This window comes from Nelumbo lutea, chromosome 6 (assembly GCF_056320005.1).
Source record: "Nelumbo lutea isolate HS-2025 chromosome 6, American lotus-T2T, whole genome shotgun sequence".
NCBI classification, from domain to species: Eukaryota; Viridiplantae; Streptophyta; class Magnoliopsida; order Proteales; family Nelumbonaceae; genus Nelumbo; species Nelumbo lutea.
The window spans coordinates 11,401,039-11,428,730 of NC_142689.1; the positions used below are offsets into that span (position 1 = coordinate 11,401,039).

Here is a 27,692-nt window from a genome sequence, read left to right on the forward strand (position 1 = left end):
AGCTCTCTCACAATCTATTATCATCTTCAAGCTCTCTGCTAAGTGCTAACTTAACCATCGGAGTGTCCTCGCCGGGTAAGCCACCCCGGGTTCTCTGATTCATCTCTTGTAGGTTCCTTAGTTCCCGTCATTGCTAGTAGCCAGATCATCTTCTGCAGGGAGCAGTCAGATTGCATTAATGAAAAATGATTTGACTTCAAAATTGAAACCCATATGGAACCCTATTCAGTCAAAATTCTCCACCCAACCTTAGCTAACAAAGCATCACTGAAATATTTCATTCGTCTCACACCTAAGCCACCTGCAACTTTCGATAAGCATATCTTTACCCATGAAACTATGGGATAGAAATTGTTCGAATGAGAAGTACCCCAAATTGTTAGAACTAACATATTAAGAAGACGGTGATGCACGTTCTTAATATTTAATATTTATATATCATGCATTAATTTCGTCGTGACTCTCGTGGTAGCGATGAATTCGTGACTCCCGTGGGAAATCCAAACATGCTGCCCTTTATTAACAGGTGAAAGACGACAGAGAAAACAGAAACACAAACACTTGATCAACTAACAGAGCAAAGAGCCTCGAATGAGTGAGTGAGTGAGTGATCTCATGGATACCAAGCCAAACTGCTTCACTGTTCTCATGCTTCCATGGTTAGCTCATGGTCATATATCTCCCTTCTTGGAGGTGGGTAAGAGACTTTCGAAGAGGAACTTCCACGTTTACTTCTGTTCCACCCCAGTAAACCTCCGTTCCATCAGAGATCAACTCAGCGAGAAGATCTTCCCTTCAATTCAGCTGGTAGAGATCCACCTTCCCACTCTCCCAGGCCTCCCTCCTCACTACCACACCACCAAAGGCCTTCCCTCCCCATCTCATGCCTACCCTCAAGCAAGCTTTCGACATGGCCAAACCTTCCTTCTTGAACCTCCTTAGCACTCTGAAACCTGATTTGTTAATCCATGATTTTATCCAACCATGGGCACCCACTTTGGTTTCCTCCCTAGACATTCCGGCTGTCCAGTTCTTGATCACTGGTGGTGCTACGTCCGCTTTCTTCTATCACATCTGCAAGAACCCTGGCGTCAAATTCCCGTTTCCTGCAATCTATCTTGAAAAGCACGAAGATCGAAAGATTACCCAGTTGCTCGAATCCTCTGCCAACGGGTTGACAGACAAGGAGCGGCTCATACAGTTCATCGACCAATCTTCACGCTTCACTATGTTCAAGACTTTTAGAGAGATTGAAGAAAAATACATCGATTACTATTCCGTCATTACGGGGAAGGAGATCTTACCTGTAGGACCGCTTGTCCAGGATACTACTCAGAATGAAGACAACCAGCAATGGGAGTCCATGGAATGGCTTAACAAGAAGGACCCCTGTTCAGTTGTCTTTGTTTCGTTTGGGAGTGAGGTCTTTCTGTCCAAAGCCGAGCTAGAAGAAATGGCTTATAGGCTGGAGCTTAGTGGGGTGAGCTTCATATGGGTTGTAAGATTTCCTGAGGGAGAGAAAATGAGCCTTGACGAAGCCCTGCCGGAAGGCTTCCTGGGGAAGGTGGGAGAGAAGGGAATTGTGGTGGAAGGCTGGGCTCCACAGGCACAGATACTAGGCCATTCCAGCATTGGTGGGTTTGTGAGCCACTGTGGTTCTGGTTCGGTAATGGAGGGAATGAAGTTTGGTGTTCCACTGGTAGCAATGCCGATGCACCTTGATCAGCCAACCAATTCAAGGGTGGTGGTAGAGCTTGGCGTAGGGGTGGAGGTTAAGAGGGAGAAGGATGGCAGTTTTCTTAGGGGAGAGGTGGCGAAGGCCATCAAAGAGGTGGTGGTGGAGAAACAAGGGGAAGAAGTTAGAAGAAAAGCAAGAGAGTTAAGTGAGAAGATCAGAGAGGAAGAGATGGATGTGGTGGCGGAAAAGCTCGGAGAACTTTGCTCAAACTCAAAGAGATCAGAGGAGGAAGAGATAAAGGTGGTGGCAGGAAAACTTGGAGAACTTTGCTCAAACTCAATGAGAGAGGAGAAAGAGGTAGAGGTGGTGGCAGCAGGAAAGGTTGGAGAACTTTGCTCAGAGATGGAGGTGGTGGCAGAAAAGTTTGGAGAATTCGCTCAAACTCAAAGAGCGAGGCGCTCGTAGCATAAACCAAGTATCTAGGCAGTTCGGATCTGGTTGGAACACATATTACACACGTTAAATGCTCATTGAAGTGCTTACAATGATGTTCCTTAGATCCGGACTCCCAGCGCTTAGTTGAATTGAGTTCTACTAGACAGTACAGTGTGTGTCATAGTGTAATCTAGTGCTCCACTGGTACGGGCGGGATCCAGACAGTTAGAATAAAGCGGTGGACCATGTGGGGCCAAGTATCGTCCGGTTCCTGTGGAGGATTCGGACACTGATAGAAGTCTATGATTGTTGAGTTTACTGGATCCTGATTCCTGGTGTTATTGAGCTTGCTCATAGCACGTTTGATTGGATGGACGTTGATTTTCGACCAACAAGGCCACAAATAATGCAATATATATATCATGTTCATTGCTGTGTTATCAGCACATCCGACATCTCCATTCTTCTTCTTAATTGTAACATGTGCCTTTTTTTCTTTAAACCACAACTTTTATAGTCTATTTTTATTTTTATTTCTATTGACCATTAATAAAAATGGAATTGGTAATCGTCTCATTCGTCAAAATTCCCTAATTTTAATTTCCAAAATCACTCTTTACTATTATTTCTGTTTATTTTACTGTTGTTTAAAAGTCCATTAGTTTTTGCTTTTGAAATTCTGATTTTTATTTCTAAAATAACTTTTACTATTTATTATACCATTTATATGCTTTCCTCCTGTAATAGTGCTTATTAATTTGTTTTTTTTTAACCAACAATAAGGTTTTGAGCCGGTCCAATACGATCTGACATGATTTTGAGCTGGCCCGGCCTGGCATGGCACGATCGAGCAAGCCATGCCGCCTATAGCTTGTGTGCCGACATAGTATAACACAATATATATATATATATATTGTTTTGATTATTTCGGTTCAATCTTCAGTTAAAACCGAATTTCAACACTATATATATTTTAATATATATTATATATTAAAAAATATATATTATACAATGTATATAATAAATTACATATTTTAATACATAATATAATACAATATAATATATTTTATACATATTATATATGTATTATATGTGAACATATATATATAATAGATAATAAAGTTTGGTTAATTCAGTTTTTCGGTTAACCAAATTTCTAAACCTGAAAATCGAAACTGAAACCGAAATTTTACAAAATCGAAAAAGACAAATCAAAATCGAAAGCAAAATTTTCGGTTTGGTTTTTTGGTTTTAACCGAATAATGCCCACCCCTACTTTTCATCTTTGGGTTTAATTCAGTGTTTAATCATGTGTCTTTAGCAAGTTTACATTTGTCCAAGTCAAGTTTGTATTTGTAATTTCTAAGCATTTTTATGGTGTTTTGTAATTTGTAAGTTCTCACACACCTAATTCTCTTAACCATCAACAAAAGACACCCTAAAAATACAAAAACTTAGTGCTTGTTCTACATGAAAATCTAAGTTGTTTGCTTCCAACATCTTGTACTTGCAAGATAAGAGCAAAACCCTTGTGTTGGTTTGCTTTTGACATTCTCTAGGTTTGATTTCAACATCCTAGAAAGTTGAGAGCAAACCCCCTGCTACTAGGCTCTTTAATTGAATTAAATCTATGCCACACTGTTCCAACTAGGACCAGCCCTTGGATTTTAATTTATGACTGGCATGAAGCATTATGGTTGGTTTGGACTCCTTTTTATTAAAAATAATATATTTAATGTTGAACATGAAGTCATGAATACATGCTAATTGCTAAGTTGGTAATATTTTATGTTTTTAGCTTTTTATATGAAATTTATACTCATTTGAATGATTTATAGTGTTAATAATTAGTTTACACGCTTGCTAGTTAGCATACAAAACCAATAAAATAGCTTAAAAAAGCATAGATAAAATAAAAACTCAAGAAAACTAACATTTTAAAATTCCAACGCCTAAGCGTCCTATGGTCGCCTAGCCTCGCCTTGGCACCTTGAAAACTATGGTTCTAATGTTGCAATATGGAGCTTTTTGCGTACTTATATACACACATATTACATTATATGTCAAATGGAATCATTGGCCATGTTTTAAGTTAGTTTTGTTTTCTTAACATTACAACTCACACTCAATTAGGATGAAGTAATTGAAGTATGATTTCATTTTGAGATACTTAAACATATTGGCACTAACACAAGCAGTGAATAATCAAACAAGTGGCCACACCCAACTTGGCTAAGATCTATATTTGGTTGTGTTATCATTCATTGATTCAAATATCTCGTGCATTGCACAGGCCATTATACTATTTCATTAAAGATTAGCATAACAAACCACCAAAAAGACTAATACTAACATACAACTAAAAAAAGGAAAATATATGATGCTTGAAATACATGATGCCGTGAAGGATTTGATCAATAAAACCCATGAATTTGGATGAAAACAAATTAACACTGTCTCGAACAATAAAATCCAAAACCCGGGGAGATAAATAGAAATTTCTGACAATAGAGTGCAACATTTAATTTGGATAAGCTGAACTCAATGGTTGTGTAGAAAGATGCATGCGGAACCAATGATAATGCCTCACACCAATCATAAAATGTTTGATCCCATAGTAAAAGTTGAACCGTTGTAGGGCCCAAGATGCATGCGGAACCAATGATAATGCCTCAAATCAATCATAAAATGTTTGATCCCATAGTAAAAGTTGAATCGTTGTAGGGCCCATATATTTTATGACTAGTGTGGAGCATGAATCATTGGTCCAAAATCCCATTGAAACAGATATCCCCTTTGGCTAATCCTATCCGGTGAACATTTATGAAGCATGGCCTTAGAAGAAACCATGCAATCATTATGAGAGCAGGGCTTCCAATCAAACATCAATAACATCTCCCAGTAAATTTAACATATAAGGGGGAGAGGGGAGGGATTTTATAGACACTGCATAACCATGAGAAATTATAAGCACCTTATTGAGCCACTCTATGAGCACTTGGGATATATGCTACTCGTACCACACTTTGTATCACTTACTATGTAACCAATCATGAATGAATATGTCAGTACACTTGGGATATGTTAGTACATTGGTGTGTTCATTCATGATCGATAACATAATAAGTGAACACGGTGGTGTGAGCAGCAAATCCCAGCTCCTCTATATGATTTTCCCCCCAAGACAAGCAAAAAAACTTGGACTTCATCTGATTGCAGTGCAAATTTCATTTGTACTGGTGTAAATGTAGAGGAGTGTAAATGGATTGAGTGTAAATTCTGGTTTACTTTTCTTCACTTTTCTCCTATTAGAGAATAGACTATAGATCGTCTTTCCAGATAATGGGAGGAGGCAGTTAAAGCTAACTGGGAAAGAGAAGGGCCTTCAACAGGGAATGCATTCAGTAGTTATATATTGTGGAGATTCAAATTTACTGCTGCCCTCAAGCCATCTAAACAATTAACCCAGCCAGTCAAATATCAAAACCATCTATTAAGAACCGTGATCATTTGTATGTGTAGGATGACTTTAGGCTGCGTTCCGTTGTAGTGCAATCTTATTTGTATTAGTATAAATGTATGGGAGTGCAAATAAAAAGAACACAAATTCTGGTTTAATTTTGTTTTGGATTTTATTTCATTTTGTTTCACGTTTTATTTTATTTCATCTGTACTACAATCAAACAAAATAAAATAAAATTTGGAACAAAAATAAATCAGAATTTACAACCAAATCATTTGTACTATCATAATTTTTTACCAGTGCAAATTTATTTTCACTACAGCCAAACCAGTCGGAATATATGCCAATGTAGTATGGATTTGGATCAATCCCATACCAGGCCGGAATTCACTCCAAACCGAGCCCCACCTACACCTGATTAAAGGAAATGGAACACCAAATTCTACCGAACCTGTCCCACAACAGTGCACCTACACTCAACCAAAACCAAGGCAAACCTATAAATGCTGCAATGCTACTATCTCAACGGGTCAGATCCGGTATAGATCTATCTCAACCCAAACCCGATTTAAGACTGGTCCCAAGTCCGATTGATGCAGGTAAGGTTAAAAATTTCGACGCCAAATTAATTGTATGTATAGGGTACAGATTTCTAATACATCCCTTTCACCGTACCAACATGTATCAATACTTTTTTAACTTGGATGCAAGGTTTTTAAAACCGAATTGGTCTATGAACCAATCAGGGGTCCGTTTTCAAGTATAAAAAATAAAAAATGGTCAATATCGTTAAACAGTTTGGATGGTTCGAATGGTTCAAACACCCGAATCAGTGGTTTTTGCTGTCCAAATCAAGGTTTTTTGACAAAATTTTAATTTTGGGAAGCGATTCCATTTTTCCAGTTTGACCATTCGGTCCGATCCAGTTTAAAAAACCATGCTTGGATGCAGATTTACCTCTTAACCCGATCCACTAACATCATACTGTATATGGGAGGCCATGAGTTCTCCCACTTCAATGCTCACACGAGTCTCTCCTCTCCTTTCTTAAATCATATTTATATGTTAATTAAAGCATAAAAAGTTACAACAAAATCCTTCCGGTCTAGGCTTGGGATGGGTGCATGTGGGTTTTGATCAGGCTTAGATAGGTTATTTACGTCTGAAAGTCTTCTTGCAAATGATTTATAATTTTATCTTTTATTTCGGTTACATGGAGAAATTGCACAATTCTTTTCGGTATTTAATAGTGATGTGGCACAATCTGGGCACTCCTAGCTGACTGCTGACTAGCTCCTTGTTGGCAACGAATGGCACCTGAGAAGATGAAGAATAAGGATTCCTAGGGATTTGCCCAGCGGGAATACTCCAAAGCTTAAGTTAGAACGTTGGGGAGGAAGAAGAGAGAATACAAAAGGCTAAGAGTGTAGATCGTGCTAGATCACTACGTCTCGAGATTAGCTCATGAGCAAGTAAGAGTACAAGTTCAAATCTAATTCTGAGAGAGAGTCTGTATCTCCGCTTTAAGGGATTTTATTGGGGCGTTCTTGTCAAATCAAGTGTAACCGCCACTGGGCTCCTGTCGTAGTCGTTACCTGCTAGGGCTGCGCAGGTGATCGTTACAACGTACTGCCTGCTCGGCTAAGTGACATTTCTCCGAAGGGACAAGCACTCCACCATCTATCGAGAGACATGGGGTAGACTGGTAATCAAGCAGGGACTACGCCGTCAGTCGAGAGACGTGGCACAATCTGACGAGTACAGTCTTATCAGATGGAAGCTTCCTGAGAGTGTCGCATCATAGTCGCAAGTTACTTCATAGCGGGCTATCCTTGTCGCGAGCTACTTTGTAGCAAGCTCTTAGGGGTACTTCGAGGTGACCCTCATCAAGGTTGGTCTTTGGGGAAATTCTTCTGCCCAAGTGCTAGAGCGAGCTGGTTTTCCTAGCGAGCGAGCTGAAATAATCTTGGAGTATTCCCTTCTTAGTAGCTCGGGGAATCAGGAGTTCGCGTTGTAGCGAGCTTCCCCTATAGAGAGCTGTGGCGTAGCGAGCTGTTCTACAGACTTGTTACTTGGTCGCGATCGAGTCAGGCTGCTGAGTTGTTGCTCGTGCTGAGTCAAGTCCATGTGTCATCATCTCAATAGGTTGGGTCAAATCATCCTCCATCAATTGCCCCCCACTCCTCGAGCCAAGAGTGTTTCCTTAGCGCGAGGAGTTCATGGAGTGTGACGGATTGATTTGACCAATACTCAAACTTGATTGACTACTCATATTAAATGTCTGCACGGGAATCAGAGGATTTTCTAACTTTTCGAATACCGAAAACGTGTTGAAGTGGCTCTTAACTCTAGATGTCGTGCAACCGTCACTACCCCAATCATGGGATATGTGCAGCCAGTCACATTTCGGTTTCAAAAGGCATGCGGTTAGTTTGACTACGAGCCATCAGATCTGCTTTGATCTGGGTTGTTGATTCGGGGGACGTGGGTATAAATAGAAGGACCCCCTGGGCCTCATTTCCTTTCATGACATCTTGCTGCCTTCGGATTTTGAGGTCGCGCATTCGTCTAGTCTACCCAAGTTTCTCAGTTTACTCCGTTTCATCTTCTCCGGTGAGTCACAATCACTGCCAACCATGCCTAGGTACCCATACCACACCTACCATCGGAGCGATAACCAGGACGACGATGCTCCCTCGAGCTCAGGGGAAGCTTGGTAACAGGTCCCGGAGACTCAGGAGACCTCTGGTGATGTAGCATCTACTTCCCAGTTAAGGGAGTCTGACACTTTCGGCCCTTCCTCCATGATGGTGGAGAGACTCAGGTCTCAAATCCGCTATTTTCACCTCCCTAGGGACCTAGTCTATAGCCTCCCCACTGACAACTTCCCTTGGGAGCATGGTCCCAATGACATAGTTGATGAAGGATGATTTGACCCGATCTAGGAAATGGCAACACGTGGACAATGACTCAATGTAAGCGACAGCTCAGAATTGCGGCCCGGTACTGGTAAGTAACGGGCCCATAAAGCAGCTTGCCACGACGCAAGCTCCGGGCTCCCTGAGCTACCCCCAAAGGGATATTCCGAGGCAACTTCAGCTCGCAAGCTAAGAAAACTAGCTTGCCTGAACTCCCAAGCAGACAAGTCATCCCGATGACTAATTCTACTAAGGGTACTCCTGAAGTATTCCGAGCTCGTTGCAAAGTAGCTCGGGAGTGGGTCGCATGAGCATTCAACAGGAAGCTTTTATTTGACAGGTCGTACCAATCAGACTATGCCATATCCCTTACTGACGGCCCAACCCCTGTCCTTTCGACAATCTGCACCCATGTCTCTCAGTAGGCGGAGGCGTGCCTGTCACTTTGGAGACGTGTCACTCGCTCGGGTAAGGAGTACATCACAACAGCCACCTGCGCAACCCTGGCAGGTAACGGCTGTGGCAGGGGGCCCAATAGCGGTTATGTCCGATCTCCCAAGGAGCGCCCTTATAAAAACCCTCAGGGCAAAGGAGAAACTTCTTCTTGAAACCTCAAATCTCTCGAGTACAGAAAAACTGTGCGACTTCCACTCTCAGCCTTTGTTTTTCCCTTTACTTCCAATACATAGTACTAACTTAAGCATCGGAGTATTCCCACCAGGTAAATCCCCGGGAATCCTTCCTTTCATCTTCTCAGGTGCCGTTCATTGCCAGCAAGGAGCCAATAAGTGGTCAGCTAGGAGTGCCCGGATCGCGCTACATCATTTGGCATCGTCTATGGGAATCGCTTCAAAAGGCCTTTCCCTCTAAACTCTTTCAGTTCCTTCTTCTTCCTTGAAACAATCCAACATTCATGGCCTCCCCTAGCAACGTCGGTTGAAGCACGGAAATGGATAACTACAGGGAACAACCCCAGCTTCCTACTGTGTATCGGACAGTTCACCGTCCCCCTCTCAGCGGACGGAATCCCCAGCTTGAATGTGCCTCTCGCAATGGCATCTGTCATGGCCTCACTCCCTACTACATTCAGAACGACGTTCACCGAACCTTCAGTTGTGCCCCCGGTGGCTAGCCTGAACCAATTGGAGGACCTGATGCAGTGTGTGAGAGCCATGCAGGCCCAAATGCAACAGTTCCAATAGCTTCAGCTCTATCAACATCAAGTGTTGCACTAGGTCTCCCAGTACCAGTATCAGCAGCAATTCCCCCAGCTGCCCCAACCTCAACTTCAACAGCCTCAGCTCCAGCCTCAGCACCGGGCCTCGCAGCAAGCCAAGTCTCACCGCCAAAGCGAACACTCTGGCCGAGTAGAGGCCCCCCAAAGTCTCCCCAAAAACCAAGCCTCCCCCCACAGCTGATAGGAGAGACCGGCTACCCCGATCTCGCCGCGAGCGGACAGGTCGGGAGGACCCCGGCCCAGCCGGTCAACGTCGCCCTGGCAGTCAAAGTTTGAAACCCTTATCCTTGAGAGCTGGTTCGAAATCCTAGAAACTGACTCCAAGCAGGCTTCTTCTGTCCGTAGCCATCACCAACAGACCGGGCTACCCCTAGCGCAAACTGTTCTGGATAGCACAGAAGTGAGCAGCACGAACGCCGAGCCCGTCAGGAAGCAGAGGCGCCGACGCCGAGCTCGCCGATCTGTCACCCGCAATTTGCCCGAGCTCATGGGCAAAGAAGAGGTAGACTCGGTCGAAGCCAAAGCTCCCCTTCTCTCAGTTCCATCCCCCCTATCTTCTAAACTCCTAGCGGTCCCGATGCCCAAGGATTTCAAGTTCTCCCCTCTTGACAAGTATGACGGGTCATTCGACCTGAGTGATCATGTAGATGCCTTTCAGTCACAGATGCACCTGGTGCGAGCTAGTGAGTCGTGCATGTGAGTGGCCTTCTCCACTATGTTCAGGGGAGCAACCCGCACGTGGTACCGGAACTTGGTGCCCGGGTCAATAAGAAGTTGGGCGCAGTTCGCACAAGCCTTCACATCCCACTTTGTCACCAGCAAGCGGTGCCCGCGAACTGAAGAAAGCATCTTCAACAGCACAGAGGGAGGGAGAGTCCATCAGGAGTTATATCAAACGGTTCAACGACCCTTGTATGCAGATACCGCGCCTGGATCCCGCCATACGCCTTATAGCAGCCAAGAAGGGCGTGAAGCACAAAGAGTTCAAGTGGCACATGGTCGTCAACCAACTCGCGACCATAACTGAGTTTCCAAAACTTGCGGATAAGTTCATAGCCACCGAAGAGGAGATCAACTAGAAGGGTGAGGGCGTACCCGAAAAAAGAAAAAGAGAAGAACCTCCCGGTCAAGAGGACACTCAAAGAAAAAAGGAAACAGCTCGGGGTGCAAAGCCGGGTCAGCTGTTTCGAGCTCCTGCTCCGGACCGAGCAGATTACACTCCACTGAACGCGAAGAGGGCCAAAATTCTGATGGCGATTAAGGACGCCCCGTACGTGAAGTGGCCACCCCGTCTGAGGGGGAATCCCAATGATAGAAATAAGAATCTGTATTGCAGCTTTCATAAAGACCACAGTCACAGTACCGAGAGTCGTAAAAACCTCCGCGACGAGATAGATGAGCTCATCCATCGCGGATATTTGAGGAACATTGTACATAATAATAATAATAATAATAATAATAATAATAATAATAATAATAATAATAATAATAATAATAATAATAATAATAATAATAATAATAATAATAATAATGATAATAATAATAGTAATAGAACAGGTCGGCAAGGGGAGCACGGTAGAGACGCTCCTGAGTATAGCAGCAGGCCACCCGAACAATCGTAGAGACAGCCACCAAAAGAGAGGCCAGTTCGAGGGACCATCCACATCATAGTAGGAGGTTCAATCATTGCGGGTTGCACTTCAGCGACAGCTCGGACGTCGGTTCGTGAAGTCACCCAGGAGGAGCAGAACCCCCCAAAGTGGCCAAGAACAGAAGAGTCGATTTTCTTCATAGAAGACGATGCACGAGGGGTCCATTACCCCCAAGATGACGAACTCGTGATAAAGCTGAGAATCAATGACTTTGAGGTTAGGCGCGTACTCATCGACTCAGGCAGCTCGGCCGACATACTTTTCAAAGTTGCTTTTGACCAGCTTCAGCTGTAGAGAAGCGACCTGAAGCCCGCAAACACTCCTTTGGTAGGCTTCAGCGGAGAAGAAGTCCGGCCCCTTGGGAAAATAATAGTCCCAGTGGAGGTCGGCATGTGGCCTTGTGTGGCCTGATTCGAGCACAACTTCCTAGTGGTAGTGACACCCTCGCCCTACAATGCCATAGTAGGTCGACTGATCGCCCATGTCCTGCAGGCGGTGGACTCCACTTACCATTTAGCTATTCCCAACCGACTTCGGAGTGGGAGTAGCGCGGGGAGACCAACTTGAGTCCCGCAAGTGCTACGTTGCCACCCTAAAAGGGAAGACCAAGGTAGCCGATGACCTTGAACTGGAGCGACCCACGGAGCAAGGCAAAGAGCAAGCCGCACCCATGGAAGAAAATGGTCGCGGTCCCGACCTCGATAATAGACCCAACTCGAACGCTCCAGATCGGCGCTTCCATCCAGGAGCCCCTACGATCCGAACTAGTAAGTTTTTTACTTAAAAATTTAGATATTTTTACATGGTTCACGGCAGAAATGCCCGGTATAGACCCCAGACTCATAACTCACAAGCTGAACACTGATCCTGTAGTTAAGCCCGTTAAATAGAAGAAATGCAACCTAGCCCCGGAATGGTGGAAAGCGGTCGACGAGGAAGTCGAGAAGCTCTTCGCAGCGGATTTCATAAGAGAAGTCCAATACCCGAGCTGGGTAGCCAACCCCGTCCTGGTAAAGAAGGCCAACGGAAAGTGGTGCATGTGTGTCAACTACACCGACCTGAACCGGGCTTGCCCGAAAGACTGCTTCCCGCTCCCCCAAATCGACTATCTGGTGGACGCAACCTCAGGGCATGAGTTGCTTAGTTTCTTGGATGCCTATTCGGGCTATAACTAGATCAAGATGGACCCGGTAGACGAAGAAAAGACTGCCTTCATCACAGAGTTCGGCCTCTACTATTACAAGGTTATGCCCTTCGGGTTGAAAAACGTAGGGGCAACCTTTCAGATGCTTGAAAATAAATTGTTTGCGCCATTAATCGGCAGAAAAGTAGAATGCTATGTGGATGACATGGTCATCAAAACTCAATTCTTACATGAATTAATACAAGACTTGCGTTCTATTTTTTAAATTTTGCGTAAGTTTCATATGAGATTGAATCCAAACAAGTGTGTGTTCGGTGTAACCTCAGGTAAGTTCCTAGGATACATCGTTAACCAATGCGGCATTGAAGCCAACCCGGATAAGGTTAAGGCCATCTTGGACATGAAACCACCCCGAAAGCTGAAAGAAGTTCAGAGGTTGAATGGCCGCATAGCCGCCCTAAGACGTTTCATGTCCAAATCGAAGGACCACTGTCTGCCGTTCTTTAAGGCAATAAAGAGCAAAGGGCTTGAATGGACCCAAGATTGCCAGCTCGCGTTCGATGAGCTCAAAGAATACCTCACTAGTGTGCCAACCTTAACCCGGCCCGATGAGGGTGATGTTTTAGAACTATACCTCTCGGCGAGCGACGAGGTGGTCAGTTTGGTACTAATAAAGGAAGTAGATCGAGTCCAACGACCCATCTATTATGTTAGTAAAGTATTGCAGGGAGCAAAAATGAGATACGGTCGGTTAAGCCCGTCCGTACTTCCAAGCTCATACTATTATCATCCTTACCGACAAACCTCTAAGGCAAGTATTGCTTAAGCCTGAGGTCTCCGGTCGGTTAACAAAGTGGGCCATTGAGCTCAGCGAGTACGACCTCCAGTACAAGCCACGAATTGCCATTAAGGCCCAAGCCTTAGCATATTTCATAGCCGAATGCACATTCAGCTCTGAAGTTCCCAGTCGGGTTGAGCGTGAGGCTCCCACCTCGGGTGAGCCCGAAGCTCCTGGATCGGTCGAGTCCGAACCCTGTGAAGTAGTAGCCAGTGTGGCACCTCTCCTAGCTCGGCCAACCACGAGTTGGGATGAGGAGCCCTGGATCCTTCACGTAGATGGCTCCTCGAACCAAGAAGGCAGCAGTGCCAGAATAGTTCTGCACGGCCAAAGCGGCATGAAACTGGAGTACGCGCCACGCTTCGAGTTCGAGGCATCCAACAATGAAGCAGAATACGAGGCGCTGATAGCCAGACTAACCTTAGCCAGAGAAGTAAAAGCCAAGCACATCGTTATCTGCAGTGACTCCCAGCTCGTAGTCAACCAGGTCACGGGCGAATATGAAGCTCGTGAGCTGACCATGGTTGCCTACTTAGCCAAAGTCAGAGAGGCCCTGGTCGACTTTCAGTCACACTTCATCAGACAGATCCCTAGGTCGGAGAACGCCGAGGCCGATGCCCTGTCCAAGTTAGCCAACACTAGCGACATCACCATGAGAACCGTGTACATAGAGGACCTGTCTCGGCCTAGCATTCTCGGGGGACAGAGGAGGTCGCTCCCGTCGTTCGAGCAGAGCCAAGCTGGATTGACCCACTCATGAGCTTCTTGTTACACGGGACCCTCCCTGCAGATCGCAATGCAGCCAGAACGGTGCAACGCCAGACAACTAAATACGTTATGATAGACGAGCAGCTATACAGGAGTTCCTATACACTCCCCTACCTGCGTTGCTTGCAACCTACCGAAGCCGAGCTTGTACTCCGCGACACTCATGAGGGCCTATGCGGCGGACATGGGGGGCAGGGCCCTTGCCCAGAAAGCGCTTTGACAAGGGTATTATTGGCCAACAATGAAGGTAGACGCCATTGAACTCGTCAGAAAATGTGACAAATGTCAGGCACATGCCAATATTCACCACCAACCCGCTGCCAACCTCAAGTATCTCACCAGTCTGTGGCCCTTTGCGTAGTGGGGCATCGACCTACTTGGGCCATTCCCGCCAGCAACGGGTGGAAGAAAGTTCTTAGTAGTGGTGGTGGACTACTTTACCAAGTGGGTAGAAGTCGAGCCCCTCGTGATGATCACAACCCAAAACGTCCAAAACTTCTTTTGGAAGAGCATCGTATGCCGCTTCGGACTACCTCGGGTATTGATTTTTGACAATGGCAAACAGTTCAAGGACATCAAATTTCAAGATTGGTGCCGAGACATGGGGATCCAACAGAACTTTACTTCAGTCGCGCACCTTCAAGCAAACGGTCAGGCAGAAGTCACGAACAGAGCCATCCTCCGCGGACTAAAGCATGGCTGGACCGAGCTAAAGGATTGTGGGCAGATGAACTACCTAGTGTCCTATGAGCCTACCGAACCACGGAGAAGACCGCCACGGGAGAAACACCCTTCAATCTCACCTATGGCACTGAAACAGTGATTCCCATAGAGATCGAAGTACCTACGTTGCGCCTGGAAGCATACAACGATCAAACAAACGAAGACGAGCTACGTACCAACCTCGACCTACTTGACGAAGTAAGGGACCTCGCGTACATTAGGACCGCAGCCTACCAGTAGAGGGTAGCTCGGTATTATAACGCTAGGGTCAAGAGGCGAAACCTCCGTGTTGGCAACCTGGCCCTTCATAAAGTTATGGTGCCTAAGCTCGGTGCTAGCAAGCTCGGGTCCAACCGGGAAGGTCCTTACCGAGTGAAACGAGTGCTCGGGAAGGAACATATGAGCTTGAGACCCTCGAAGGGAAACAAGTACCTCGAGCATGGAATATTGTCAACCTGAGGCAATATTACCTGTAAAAATCAAGCGAACTACGGGTCCCTCTCAAAGCCTAAGGGTAAAAATACCGAGCTAACACGACCTCGGCACAAGAAGACCCCAGTTACCACTTCGGCCTGGGAGAAATCCAAGAGCGGACTACGGGTCCCTCCCAAAGCCTAAGGGCCAGAATACCGAGCTAATATGACCTCGGCACAACAGGACCCATCCGCCTCTATGGCATGGGCAAACTCCACGAGTAGGTCACGAGCCACTTCTTCAGCCCAAGGGCCAAAACACCGAGCTAACAAAGACCTCGGCGTGAAGAAAAGATACTTTAGTGGCGAAGGCAAGGTATAAAATATTAAAAGCGTAAGTAGCTCGGGTTTAAACCCCGCGAAGCATAGCTCGTCCCGATACGTTGATCGAACCGAGAAATAGCCAACCAATGCTTAGCTCGGACATACGTTGTAATCACTCTGTGATATAACACATAGGCCTTAAACGTGACAAATCGGGATAACGCCTACAAAAGAGCCCTACTTCAAGTATATAACTTTAACAGCTCAAATGATGAGATTGTTTTAGTAAAAAGAAAGGGAGTCCATCATGCTTAGAAGGAAGAAACTTTCATTGACAAAAAAAAGTGCAGTAACTGAGCTAAACAACTCGGGAAAGGTTCCATCATCATAGGGCACAACCGCCCAACTAAAAACTTGTGAAAGACCGGGTTTACGGCACCCGGAAGCCACAGAAGCCCAGAGAAATGCCACCTCAAGAATCCGCCTCCTCATCCTTTAGAGAATCAGGCTCCTCTTCATCTGCCTGGTCCGTTGTCTCAGGAGACAGACCCTTCATAGTATTACCATTGAGGTTGAGCCCAAAGAACTTCCGAACCAGCCACCGACAGAGCTTAAACCCTGAGCGGTATGAACTCGAACCATACTCCGCCTGGAGGTCATGAAACTCCTGAGAGTCTTTAAAATCCCAGACCGCTTTCTCTCGCTCAGCCTCCACCATCTGATCGAAGTTTCGGGTCCGGTTCAGAAGAGTGGACTCCAAGTCCCGCACCTGTTGCCTGAGAAGCTCCCTTTCCCCCGCCATCCTCGACGATTCCTTCCTATAGCGTGCACTCTCTTCAGTAAGCCGAGCGATTTGAGCTTCCTGGTCATGGACGAGCAGCTCCTAAGACTCGCTCCCCTTGCGGGTGTGATGGAGCTCACCCCGGATCCGGTCGAGCTCAACCTGGAGTTTCTAGTTGGTAGCACGCTGGTCAATGGCGTCGACGCGGTGGATGTGCGTCTGGAGAGCCATGGCATGGATGGCAGAATTTACCTGTCGGCAAGAAAGAAAGATTAGGAGATAGCGGAAAAGGGCAGAACAAGAGAATAAGAGGGAGAAAGGTCACTTACCACCATGCAGTGAGCAGAGGCGAACGCGGATAGATTCTCGGGCTCCATGTTTCCCCGCTAAGCGATTTCATCATTGGTAACTGCCTTTCGGATCCTTTGGCGGGCTACCAGATAATCATTTACCCCTTCCTAGTTTCCCACTGAGAATCGGGGGTAAGGACGGGGCTAAAGGGGGTTAAAGGATACCTCCCCTGGCTGAGGGAGCTCGCTTCCCCCAGGGTTAGTCCCACTAGTCCCCTCATGAGGGGGCATCGGAACCTCGGGCGAAGGAGGGAGCTCGCTTCCCGAAGGTGGGGTTCGGTCGGGGCGCATCCTCTTCACTTGGCGTCTCTGGCTGCCCGAGAGAAGGTGGCGTGGATCGGCACTGGACATGATGGCTGCCACAAGACCACAAGGTATTAGTCCAACAATAAACAAAATGCATGTGTACACAAGTCACAAGGCACTACGCGACCTACCCGGGCTCAAGCCTGTCTCCACGAGCTTCTCCTCGGCTAAGTAGTCCAAGCAATGGAAGCCTATTGATGCCTAGGACAGCATCGTTTTCCGAGTCTTAGGGTCCAGCTCGACCCCAAGGTCCTAGATAGCGCCCCTCCAAGTAGTGGGAAAGGGCCACCCCTCCGGGTTACGGACCACAAAGTAGTCCCGCTTCCAGGCGGGAATCTTATTCGACAGCTCGTACAAGAGCTTATAGCCGCGATGGGGGGAGAGGTAATAAAAGCGCCTCTCTGGAGGAACCCTAGGAGCAACATTCTTTATACAAAGGATAGAAGCAAAAGTATCAAGATCTAAAGGAAGGCAGTACTCGTGACACAGGGATATAGTCCCAACCATGTTCCGAACAGCGTTGGGATGAAGCTGATCAATAGTGACATTGAAATGATTCAGCACCTCCACTATCAAGGGGTGCAGGGGGAGACGCAAGCCAACCGAGAGCTGTTCTTGAAATATCACTATATCGTTGGGACCATGCTCCCAGGGGAAGTTGCCAGTAGAGAGGCTGTAAACTAGGTCCCGAGAGAGACAAAAGTAGCATATCAGATACTTGAGTCTCTCCACTGTCATTAAAGAAGGGCCAAAGGTATCAGGCTCCCTTCCCCTAGAAGTAGATGCCATATTGCTAGAGGCTTCCCGAGCCTCTGGGATATGCTCCCAAGCTCCTCCCAAGCTCGAGGGAGCATCATCATCCTGGCTATCGCCCCTGTGATAGGTATGGCGTGGGTACCCAGACATGGCTGACGACGATTGGGACTCACCAGAGTAAGACAGAACGAAGCAAACTGAGGAACTCGAGTAGGCTAGGCGAAATATGCGACCTCAGAATCCAAAGGATGGCGTGGAGGAAGATAGGGCCCGAGGGGCCCCTATATATAGCCCCCACCTTTTCAAACTGACGGCCCGGATCAAAGCAGATCCAACGGTCCGCAGATATCCTGACTGCACGCCTTCTGAAAATCAAAGGCGATTGGCGGCACATCTTCCACGGTTAAGGTAGTCACAGCTGCACGATGTTTGGAATTAAAGGCCACCTCAGCACGTTTTCGAAATCTGAAAAGTCAAGGAAGACAGAAGATCTCTTGATTCCCGCGAATGCATTTAATGAGGGTAGTCAATCAAGTTTGAATTTCGGTCAAATCAGTCCATCACGCTTCATAAACTCCCCACGCTATGGCAATGCCCTTAGCCCAAGGAGTGGGGGCAATTGATGAAGGATGATTTGACCCAATCTATGAAATGGCGACACGTGGATGATGACTCGATGTAAGCGACAGCTCAGCATTGCGGCCCGGTACAGCTAAGTAACGGGTCCATAAAGCAGCTCGCCATGATGCAAGCTCCAGGTTCCCCGAGCTACCCCCAAAGGGATATTCCGAGGCAACTTCAGCTCGCAAGCTAAGAAAACCAGCTTGCCCGAACTCCCAAGCAGACAAGTCATCCCGAGGACTAATTCTACTAAGGGTACTCCTGAAGTATTCCGAGCTCGCTGCAAAGTAGCTCAGGAGTGGGTCACACGAGCATTCCACAGGAAGCTTCTATTTGACAGGCCGTACCAATCAGACTGCGCCATATCCCTTACTGATGGCGCAGCCTCTGTCCTTTCGATAGTCTGCGCCCACGTCTCTCAGTAGGCGGAGGCGTGCCTGTTACTTTGGAGATGTGTCACTCGCCCGAGTAAGGAGTACGTCACAACGGCCACCTGCGCAGCCCTGGCAGGTAACGGCTGTGGCAAGGGGCCCAGTGGCGGTTATGTCCGATCTCCCAAGGAGCGTCCCTATAAAAGCCCTCAGGGCAGAGGAAAAAATTCTTCTTGAAACCTCAAATCTCTCGAGTACAGAGAAATTGCGCAACCTCCACTTTTAGCCTTCGTTTTTCCCTTTACTTCCCATACACAGTACTAACTTAAGCACCGGAGTATTTCCACCGGGTAAATCCCCGGGAATCCTTCCTTTCATCTTCTCAGGTGCCGTTCATTGCCAGCAAGGAGCCAATAAGTGGTCAGCTAGGAGTGCCCGGATTGCGCTACATCAATAGTTATCTTCCAGGAACAGCTTGAGGTTGGCCTGCGTCTCCCTTTGCACCCCTTAATCGTGGAGGTACTAAACCATTTTAACATCACCATCTATCAACTCCATCCCAACGCTATTCGAAACATGGTTGGGACTATATCTTTGTGTTATGAGTATTGTCTTCCTTTGAACCTTGACATTTTTGCCGCTATTCTTTGCATAAAGAATGTCACTCCTAGGGTTCCACGCACTTTTACTACCTCTCTCCCCGCCGCAGCTATAAGCTCTTGCATGAGCTACCGAATAAGATTCCCGCCTGGAAGAGGGATTATTTCGTGGTCTATAACCTCGAGGGGTGGCCCTTCCCCACTTCTTGGAGGGGCGCCATCCGCCATCCAGGACCCCGGGGCTGAGCTGGACCCCGAAACTCAGAAAACGATGTTGTCTTGGGCATCGGTAGGCTTCCTCTGTTCGGACTACTTGACTGAGGAGAAGCTCGTGCAAGTCGGCTTGAGTCCGGGTAGGTTGTCTTTTTAGGTCGTGTAGTGTCTTTTAGTAATATTGCGTATATACATGTACTATGTTCTTTACTGAACTGATATTTTGTGGTTGCTTTTTTGGCAGCCATCATGTCCGGAGTTTATTCGCGCCGCCTCCTTTCGAGCAACTAGAAGCGCAAAGTGAAGAGGTCACGCCCCAACCGGACACCCCCCTCTGGGGGTACCGAGTTCGGGTCTGCTGAGCCAGACTTCACCTCTCTGCCGCCTGAAGCTCCGCCGCCTCCATCCGGAGGTGCTAGTGGGGCCAGCGTCGAGGAGGGCGAACTCCCGCAGCAAGGGGTGGTCCCTCTAGGTCCTTCTCAGTTGTTTCCCTAACCACGGTTCCCAGTGGGGAACTGGGAGGGCATGAATGACTTTGTCGTGTCTCGTCGGAGGAGCCAAAGAGCAATCTACAACTAAGAGGTCACTAAATGGGGGGCGATGGAACTTGGGAATCTTGCCGCACTCGCCGTCTCTCATTGTATGGTGGTAAGTGGTCCTTCTCTTCTCCTTCATCTTTTGCTTCCTTTTGTTATCCTTTAACTCTGGTGTCTTGTTGGCAGGTGAACACCGCCATACACGCCATGGCCCTCCAGACGCACATCCACTCCTGCGACGCTCGTAACCAGAAGGTCAATGTTCAAAAGCTCCAAGGCGAGCTCCTTCACACTCACAAGGGGAGCGAGTCCCATGAGCTGCTCGTTCGAGACCAGGAGGTGCAGATTGCCAGGCTTTTCGAAGAGAGTGCATGCTATAGGGAGGAATCATTGAGGGTGGCAGCGGAGAGGGAGCTCCATTGCCAACAGGTCTGGGACTTGGAGTCCACTCTTCTGGATCGAACTCGGAACTTCGACAACATGGTGGAGGCCGAGCGAGAGAAGGCAGTCTGGGACTTCAAGGACTCCCAGGAATATCACAACCTCCAAGTGAAGTATGGCTCGAGCTCGTACCGCTCCGAATTCAAGCTCTGTCGCTGGTTGGTCCGAAATTAATTTTCCGGGCTCAACCTTGATGGCATTACTATGAAGGGCCTGTCTCTCGAGACGGCTGACCAGGAGGAGGAGGAAGAGCCTGACTCCCCAGAGGACGAGGACGAGGACGAGGTGGAGGAGGTGGACCCCTGAGGCTGGTGGTGTTGGTTTTCTGCTTCTGATTTCTGGTGGCTCCCGAGTGCCATAAACCCGGTCTTGAAAAGATCTTGTTGGGCGGTTGTGCCATTTTTACCTTCTGCTAAACTTTCTCTAGCTGTTTAGCTCGATTGTTTTTTTTTTTTTGAAACGGTAATGAAATTTCTTTTCTTCTTCTAAGTATGGTGTGCTCTTTTTATCTTTGCTAAAACGATCTCATCACTTCGAGCTATTAGGGCTACATACCTGAAATAGGACATTTTAGCAGTTACGTTTAAGGCACCCCTATAGTATACCGCGAAGTGGTTACCATGTATGCCCGAACTATACGTTTGTTACTTATACTTTGATTCAACCAATGTGCCGAGATGAGCCATGCTTCATGGGGTATAAACCCGGGCCGCCAACACCTCTGATATTCCATACTTTGCTTTCGCCACTAAAGCGGCTAAGTCTTTCCTGATGCCAAGGTCTTTGTTAGCTCGATGTTTTAGCCCTTAGGTTGAGGGGGTGACATAGTCTGCCCTTGAATTTGCCCATGCCATGGAGGCGACTAGGTCTTGTTGCGCCAAGGTTATGTTAGCTCGGCATTTTGACCCTTAGGCTCCGAGAGTGACTCATGGTCTACTTAGTAGTTCACCCATGCCATAGAGGCGACTAGGTCTTATTGTGCCGAGGTTGTGTTAGCTCGGCATTTTGTCCCTTAGGCTCTAGGAGTGACTCATGGTCTACTCAGTGGTTATAGGTAATATTGCCTTAAGTTGACAATATTCCATGCCCGAGGTACTTGTTTCCCTTCAAGGGTTTCGAGCTTGTACGTTCCTTCCCTGAGAACTCTTTTCACTCGATAAGGTCCTTCCTAATTTGGTATGAGCTTACCAACGCCGGGCTCAGGTACCATAATTTTTCTAAGGACCAGGTCACCAACGTGGAGGTTTCGCTTCTTGACCCTGGCGTTATAGTACCGACCTACTCTTTGTTAATAAGTTGCAGTCCTGATATACGCAAGGTCCCTTACTTTGTCGAGTAGGTCGAGGTTGGTACGTAGCTCTTCTTCATTTGCCTTGTCGTTGTACGCTTCCAATCGTAGCGAGGGAACCTCAATCTCAACTGGGATGATTGCTTCAGTTCCGTAGGTGAGGTTGAAGGGAGTTTCTCTAGTGGCAGTCTTCTCTGTGGTTTGGTAAGCCCATAGAACGCTGGATAACTCATCTGCCCACAATCCTTTAGCTCAATCTAGGCGCGCTTTGAGTTCGCGAAGAATAGCTCTATTTGTAACCTCTGCTTGACCGTTTGCTTGAGGGTGCACGACTGAAGTGAAGTTCTGTCGGATCCTCTTGTCTTGGCCCCAATTTTGGAACTTGATGTCCTCGAACTACTTACCATTATCAGAAATACCCGAGGTAACCCGAAGCGGCACACTATGTTCTTCCAAAAGAAGTCCTGGACGTTACGGTCTGTGATTCTTATGAGAGGTTTGGCTTCTACCCACTTGGTGAGATAATCCACTACTACCACTAAGAACTTCCTCTGGCCTGTTGCTAGTGGAAATGGCCCAAGTATGTCGATACCCCACTGTGCAAAAGGCCACAGGTTGGTGAGGTACTTAAGGTCAGCAGCAGGCTGATGGTGGATGTTGGCGTGCTTCTGGCACTTGTAACATTTTCTGACGAGCTCAATGGCGTCAACTTTCATCGTTGGCCAGTAATATCCCTGTCGTAGTGCTTTTTGGGCGAGGGCCTAGCCCCCCCAAGTGTCCACCGCACAGACCTTCATGAGTGTCGCGGAGTACGAGGTCAGCTTCGGTAGGTCGCAAGTAGCGCAGGTAGGGGAGCATGTAGGATTTTCGATACAGTCGTTCGTCTATCATGACATATTTGGCCACCTGACGCTCTACCCTTCTGGCGGCGTTGCGATCTGCAGGGAGGGTCCCATGTAGTAAGAAGCTCGCGAGCGAGTCAATCCAGCTCGGCTCTGCTTGAACGACGGGAGCGACCTCCTCTGCCCCCCGAGAATGCTAGGCCAAGGCAAGTTCTCTATGTACACGGTTCTCATGGTATTATCACTGGTGCTGGATAACCGGGACAGGGCGTCAGCCTCAGCATTCTCCGACCTTGGGATTTGCCTATTGAAGTATGTCTGGAAGTTGAGCAGGGCCTCCTGTACTTTGGCTAAGTAAGCAATCATAGTCGGTTCGCGAGCTTCATATTCTCCGGTGTCCTGATTGACCACGAGCTGGGAGTCGCTGCAGATGATAATGTGCTTGGCTTTCATTTCTTTGTCTAGAGATAGCCCGACTATCAACGCTTCATATTCCGCTTCATTGTTGGATGCCGTGAACTCGAAGCGTAGTGCGTACTCCAACTTTGTGTCACTTGAGTCGTGCAGGACTATTCCAGCTTCGCTGCCCTGCTGGTTCGAGGAGTCATCTACGTGAAGGATCCAGGGCTCCTCATCCCAGTTCGCGCTTGGCCTAACTAGGAGAGATGCCACACTGGCTGCAACCTCACGGTGCTCAGACTCGACTAGCCTAGGAGATTCGGGCTCGCCCGAACTGGGGGCCTCATGCTCAACTGGTCTGGGGACTTCAGAGCCGAAAGTGCATTTTGCAACGAAATATGCTAAGGCTTGGGCTTTGATAGCAGTTTGTAGCTGATATTGGAGATTGTACTCCCTGAGCTCAACGGACTACTTCGTTAGTCGGCCAGAGACCTCGAGTTTGAGTAAGACTTGCCTCAAAGGTTTGTCGGTGAGGACGATAACAATGTGAGCTTGGAAGTACAAGTGGAGCTTTCGGGCTGCGATAACCAGTGCGTAGACCAGTTTTTCTATCTCTGGGTATCTTGTCTCTGCTCCCTGCAACACTTTACTAACATAGTAGATAGGGCGTTGGACCCGATCTACTTCTTTATTAGTACCGAGCTGACCACTTCATCGTTGGCCGAGAGATACAACTCTAAAACATCACCCTCTTCGGGCCGGGTTAAGACCGGTATACTAGCAAGATATTTTTTGAGCTCGTCGAACGCGAGCTGACAGTCTTGGGTCCATTCGAACCCTTTGCTTTTAATTGCCTTAAAGAAAGGCAAGCAGCGATCTGCCGACTTGGATATAAAGCGGCTTAGGGTGGCTATTCGACCATTTAGCCTTTGAACCCCTTTCATTTTCCAAGGTGGTTGCATGTCTAAGATGGCCTTTATTTTGTCTAGGTTGGCCTCAATGTCGTGCTAGTTCACAATGTACCCCATGAATTTACCCGAGGTGACTCCAATGGCACACTTATTTGGGTTTAGCTTCATATTGAATTTACGTAGAATTTCAAAAACTAAGTTCAAGTCTTGTATTAAGTTGCAAGAAAGCTGGGTTTTGACGACCATGTCGTCTACATAACATTCCACCTTTTGGCCAATCAATGGCTCAAACAATTTACTTACAAGTCTTTGGAAAGGTCGCCCCAACATCTTTTAGTCCGAAGGGCATGACCTTGTAACAATACAGGCTGAAGTCAGTTATGAAGGCAGTTTTCTCTTCATTGGTTGGGTCCATTCTGATCTAATTGTAGCCCGAGTAGGCATCTAGAAAGCTCAGCAGTTCATGCTCCGAGGTCGCATCCACTAGGCGGTCGATCCCAGGGAGTGGGAAGCAGTCCTTTGGGCAAACTTGGTTCAAATCGATGTAGTCGACGCACATGCACCATTTACCGTTAGCCTTTTTCACCAGAATGGGGTTAACCACCCAGCTCGGGTAATGGAATTCCCTGATAAAATTGGCTACAAGGAGCTTCCTGACCTCCTCATCGAGTGTCCTCCACCGCTCTGGGGCTAGGTTGCGTTTCTTTTGTCTAACGAGCCTAACTACAGAATCGATATTAAGCTTATGAGTTATGATGTTGGGGTCTATGTCGGGCATTTTCGCCGCGGATCAAGCAAAAACATCCAAAGTCTTAAGTAAAAAGCGTACCAGTTCGGATCATAGGGGCTCCTTGATGGAAGCACCAATCTGAAGTGTTTGGGCAAGGTCCTCTACCAAGGTTGGGATAGAGACGATCTCCTCCGTAGGAACAGCTTGCTCCTCGCTCTGCTTTGTAGGTCGCTCCAACTCGAGGTTATCGGCTACCTTGGCTTTTCCCTTAAGGGCGGCGAGGTAGCATTTGCGAGACTCAAGCTGGTCACCTCGCGCTACCCCGATGTCAATGTCCATGGGGAACTTCATGGACAAGTAGTAGGTAGATACCACAACCCGTAAAGCATGGGTAATCTGCCGACCTACTATGGTGTTGTATGGGGAGGGGGTTGCGACCACCAAGAAGTCGTGGTTGATCCTCACAATGCTAGGCCAAGTGTTGACTTCCACAAGTACTGTCACCCTTCCTAGGGGCCGAACTTCCTCTCCGCTGAAGCCCAGAAGAGGAGTGATCGCGGGCTTTAAGTCGCTCTCTGAAGCTGAAGTTTGTCGAAGGCCACTTTGAAGAGGATGTCTGCCGAGCTGCCTGAATCGACGATGACTTGCTTGACTTCGAAGTCATTGATCTTCACTTTTATGGCAAGCGCATCGTCATGGGGTAATGGACCCCGCATGCATCGTCCTCTATGAAGAAGATGGGGTCTTCTGTCCTTGGTCACTTCGGAAGGTTCTGCCCTTCCCTACCGGTCTCGCGAGCTGTTGCTGAGGTGCATCCCGCCATGATTGAGCCTCCAACTATAACATGGATGATTCCCCGAACCGGTCTCTCCTCGGGGGGCTGCTTCTGCGGTGGTTCCGCTTGCCTGCTAGACTTGGGAGTGTCTTTACTTTGCTTCCATTGTCGACCTGCTTTATTATTATTATTATTTTGTACAAAATTTCATAAATATCCGCAACGGATGAGCTCCTCTATCTCATCATGGAGGTTTTTACAACTCTCGATACTATGAATGTGATCTTTTCAAAACCACAATATAAATTTTTATTCCAAGTGCTAGGGTCGGCCTTCATCCAAGGTGGCCACTTCACGTACAGAGCGTCCTTGATCGCCATGAGGATCTCAGCCCGTTTTGTGTTGAGGGGCGTGTAGTCCCTTTCTGCTACTGGAGCTCGGGAGGGCTGAACTGCCCTCGCCCCCCGAGCTATGTCCTTCTTCTTTCTGCTGTCGCCCTGAGACAGGGGTTCTGGTTCCCTCTTTCTTTTTTCTGGGGCCTACTCGCCCTTCTGGTTGATCTCGTCCTCAGTCCCAATAAACCGATCCGCAAGTTTAAGGAACTCGGTTATGGTTTTCGGTTGGTTGACAACTATGTGCCACTTGAACTCCTTATGGATGATACCTCGCTTGACTGTTGTGAGGCAAACTGCGGGATTCAGGTTGGGTATCTACAAGCAAGCGTCATTGAACCGCTTGATATAGCTCTGGATGGACTCCCCTTCCTTTTGCACTATGCCAAGGAGGCTCTCTTGAGTTCGCATGCATCTCTTGCTGGTGACGAAGTGGGAGGTGAAAACATGCACAAACTGTGCCCAACTTCTTACCGAGCCAAGCGCGAGGTTTCGGTATGAGGTGCAGGCCACTCCTTTGAAGGTAGTGGAAAAGGCCACGCACATGCAGGACTCGCTGGCTTGTGCCAGGTAGATCTGGGACTGGAAGGCATCCACATGGTCATTTGGATCGAAAGACCCATCATACTTGTCTAGAGAAGGGAGCTTGAAATCCTTTGGCATGGGGACAACAAGGAATTCTGGAGATAGCGGGGAAGAAACCGAGAGGAGGGGGGGTAGCTTTCACTTCAGCTAAGCATACCTTCTCCTTTCCTTTGAGCTCGGGAGAGGCTCTGGAAGCAGTTCGGCGAGCTTGCTGGCGTCTTCGCTGCTGCTTTGCTGGTTCGGCGTTGGTGCTTGATGCCTCGGTGTTGCCGAGCTCGATAGTCTCGGACTGTTGGTGATGACTCTGGATCAAAGGGCCCTGTCTGTAGCCTGCTGCCAGAACCTCGAATGGGTTGTCTGCTAACGGGAGCTCGAACTACGAAGGTTGTGGTGACACGGGCTTTATTAGGTGAGAGGCCCCTAACCCGCCCACAGGCTGCGAGGCAGGTGCCGAGGGGGCAGCCGGCCTCTCTTTCTTGCTACGGGAAGAGGCATGGCTCTTGGCTAGATCTTGGACCTGGGAGGCTTTTTCCCGACGAGGCCGCTCACTCCGACGGGTTGGCTTGGCCTGTTTCGTGGCTGGATGCCAAGGGGGAAGCGGCATCTGGGCCTAAGGCAGAGAGGGAAACTGCTGCTGGTACTGGTATTGGTACTGGAAACCTGGTGCAGCACTTGCTGTTGGTAGAGTTGAAACCGTTGGAACTATTGCATGTGAGCATGCATGGCCCGCATGCATTGCACTAAGTCCTCCAATTGGTTCAGATTGGTCATTGGGGGCACAACCGAGGGTTCAGTAAAGGTTGTTCCTACTGTAGAAGGGAGCGGTGCAATGGCGGGTGCCACTGTAAGAGGCACATTCAAACTTGGGACTCCGTCCATGGTGAGGGGGACAGGGAAGCTGGGGCTGCTCCCCAGAAGCGTTCTGGTTGTTTCCACGTCCGACATTGCCGGAAGAAGCCAAGAAGAATGCTATGTTTTTTGGAAAAAAGTGCTGTAAAAGGTTGGAGGAAGACTTTTAGAAGTGTTTCCCATAGACGACGCCAAATGATGTGGCACGATCCGGGCACTCCTAACTGGCTCCTTGTTGGCAATGAACGACTACTGAGAAGATGAAGAAGAAGGATTCCCGGGGATTTGCCTGGCGGGAATACTCCAAAGCTTAAGTTAGAACGCTGGGGAGGAAGAAGAGAGAATACAAAAGGC

At 47.7% G+C, this 27,692-nt stretch overlaps 1 protein-coding gene across 1 annotated transcript; it reads left to right on the plus strand.

The window, feature by feature from the left end:
- The first annotated feature begins 515 nt into the window (after positions 1 to 515).
- On the plus strand, positions 516 to 2,645 carry LOC148847327 (UDP-glucosyltransferase 29-like). Its single transcript, XM_088952588.1, is given in 2 exon segments — positions 516 to 870; positions 872 to 2,645. Coding segments are annotated over 2 exon segments (1,527 nt in total). The 5' UTR covers positions 516 to 615; the 3' UTR covers positions 2,144 to 2,645.
- Positions 2,646 to 27,692: the final 25,047 nt, after the last annotated feature.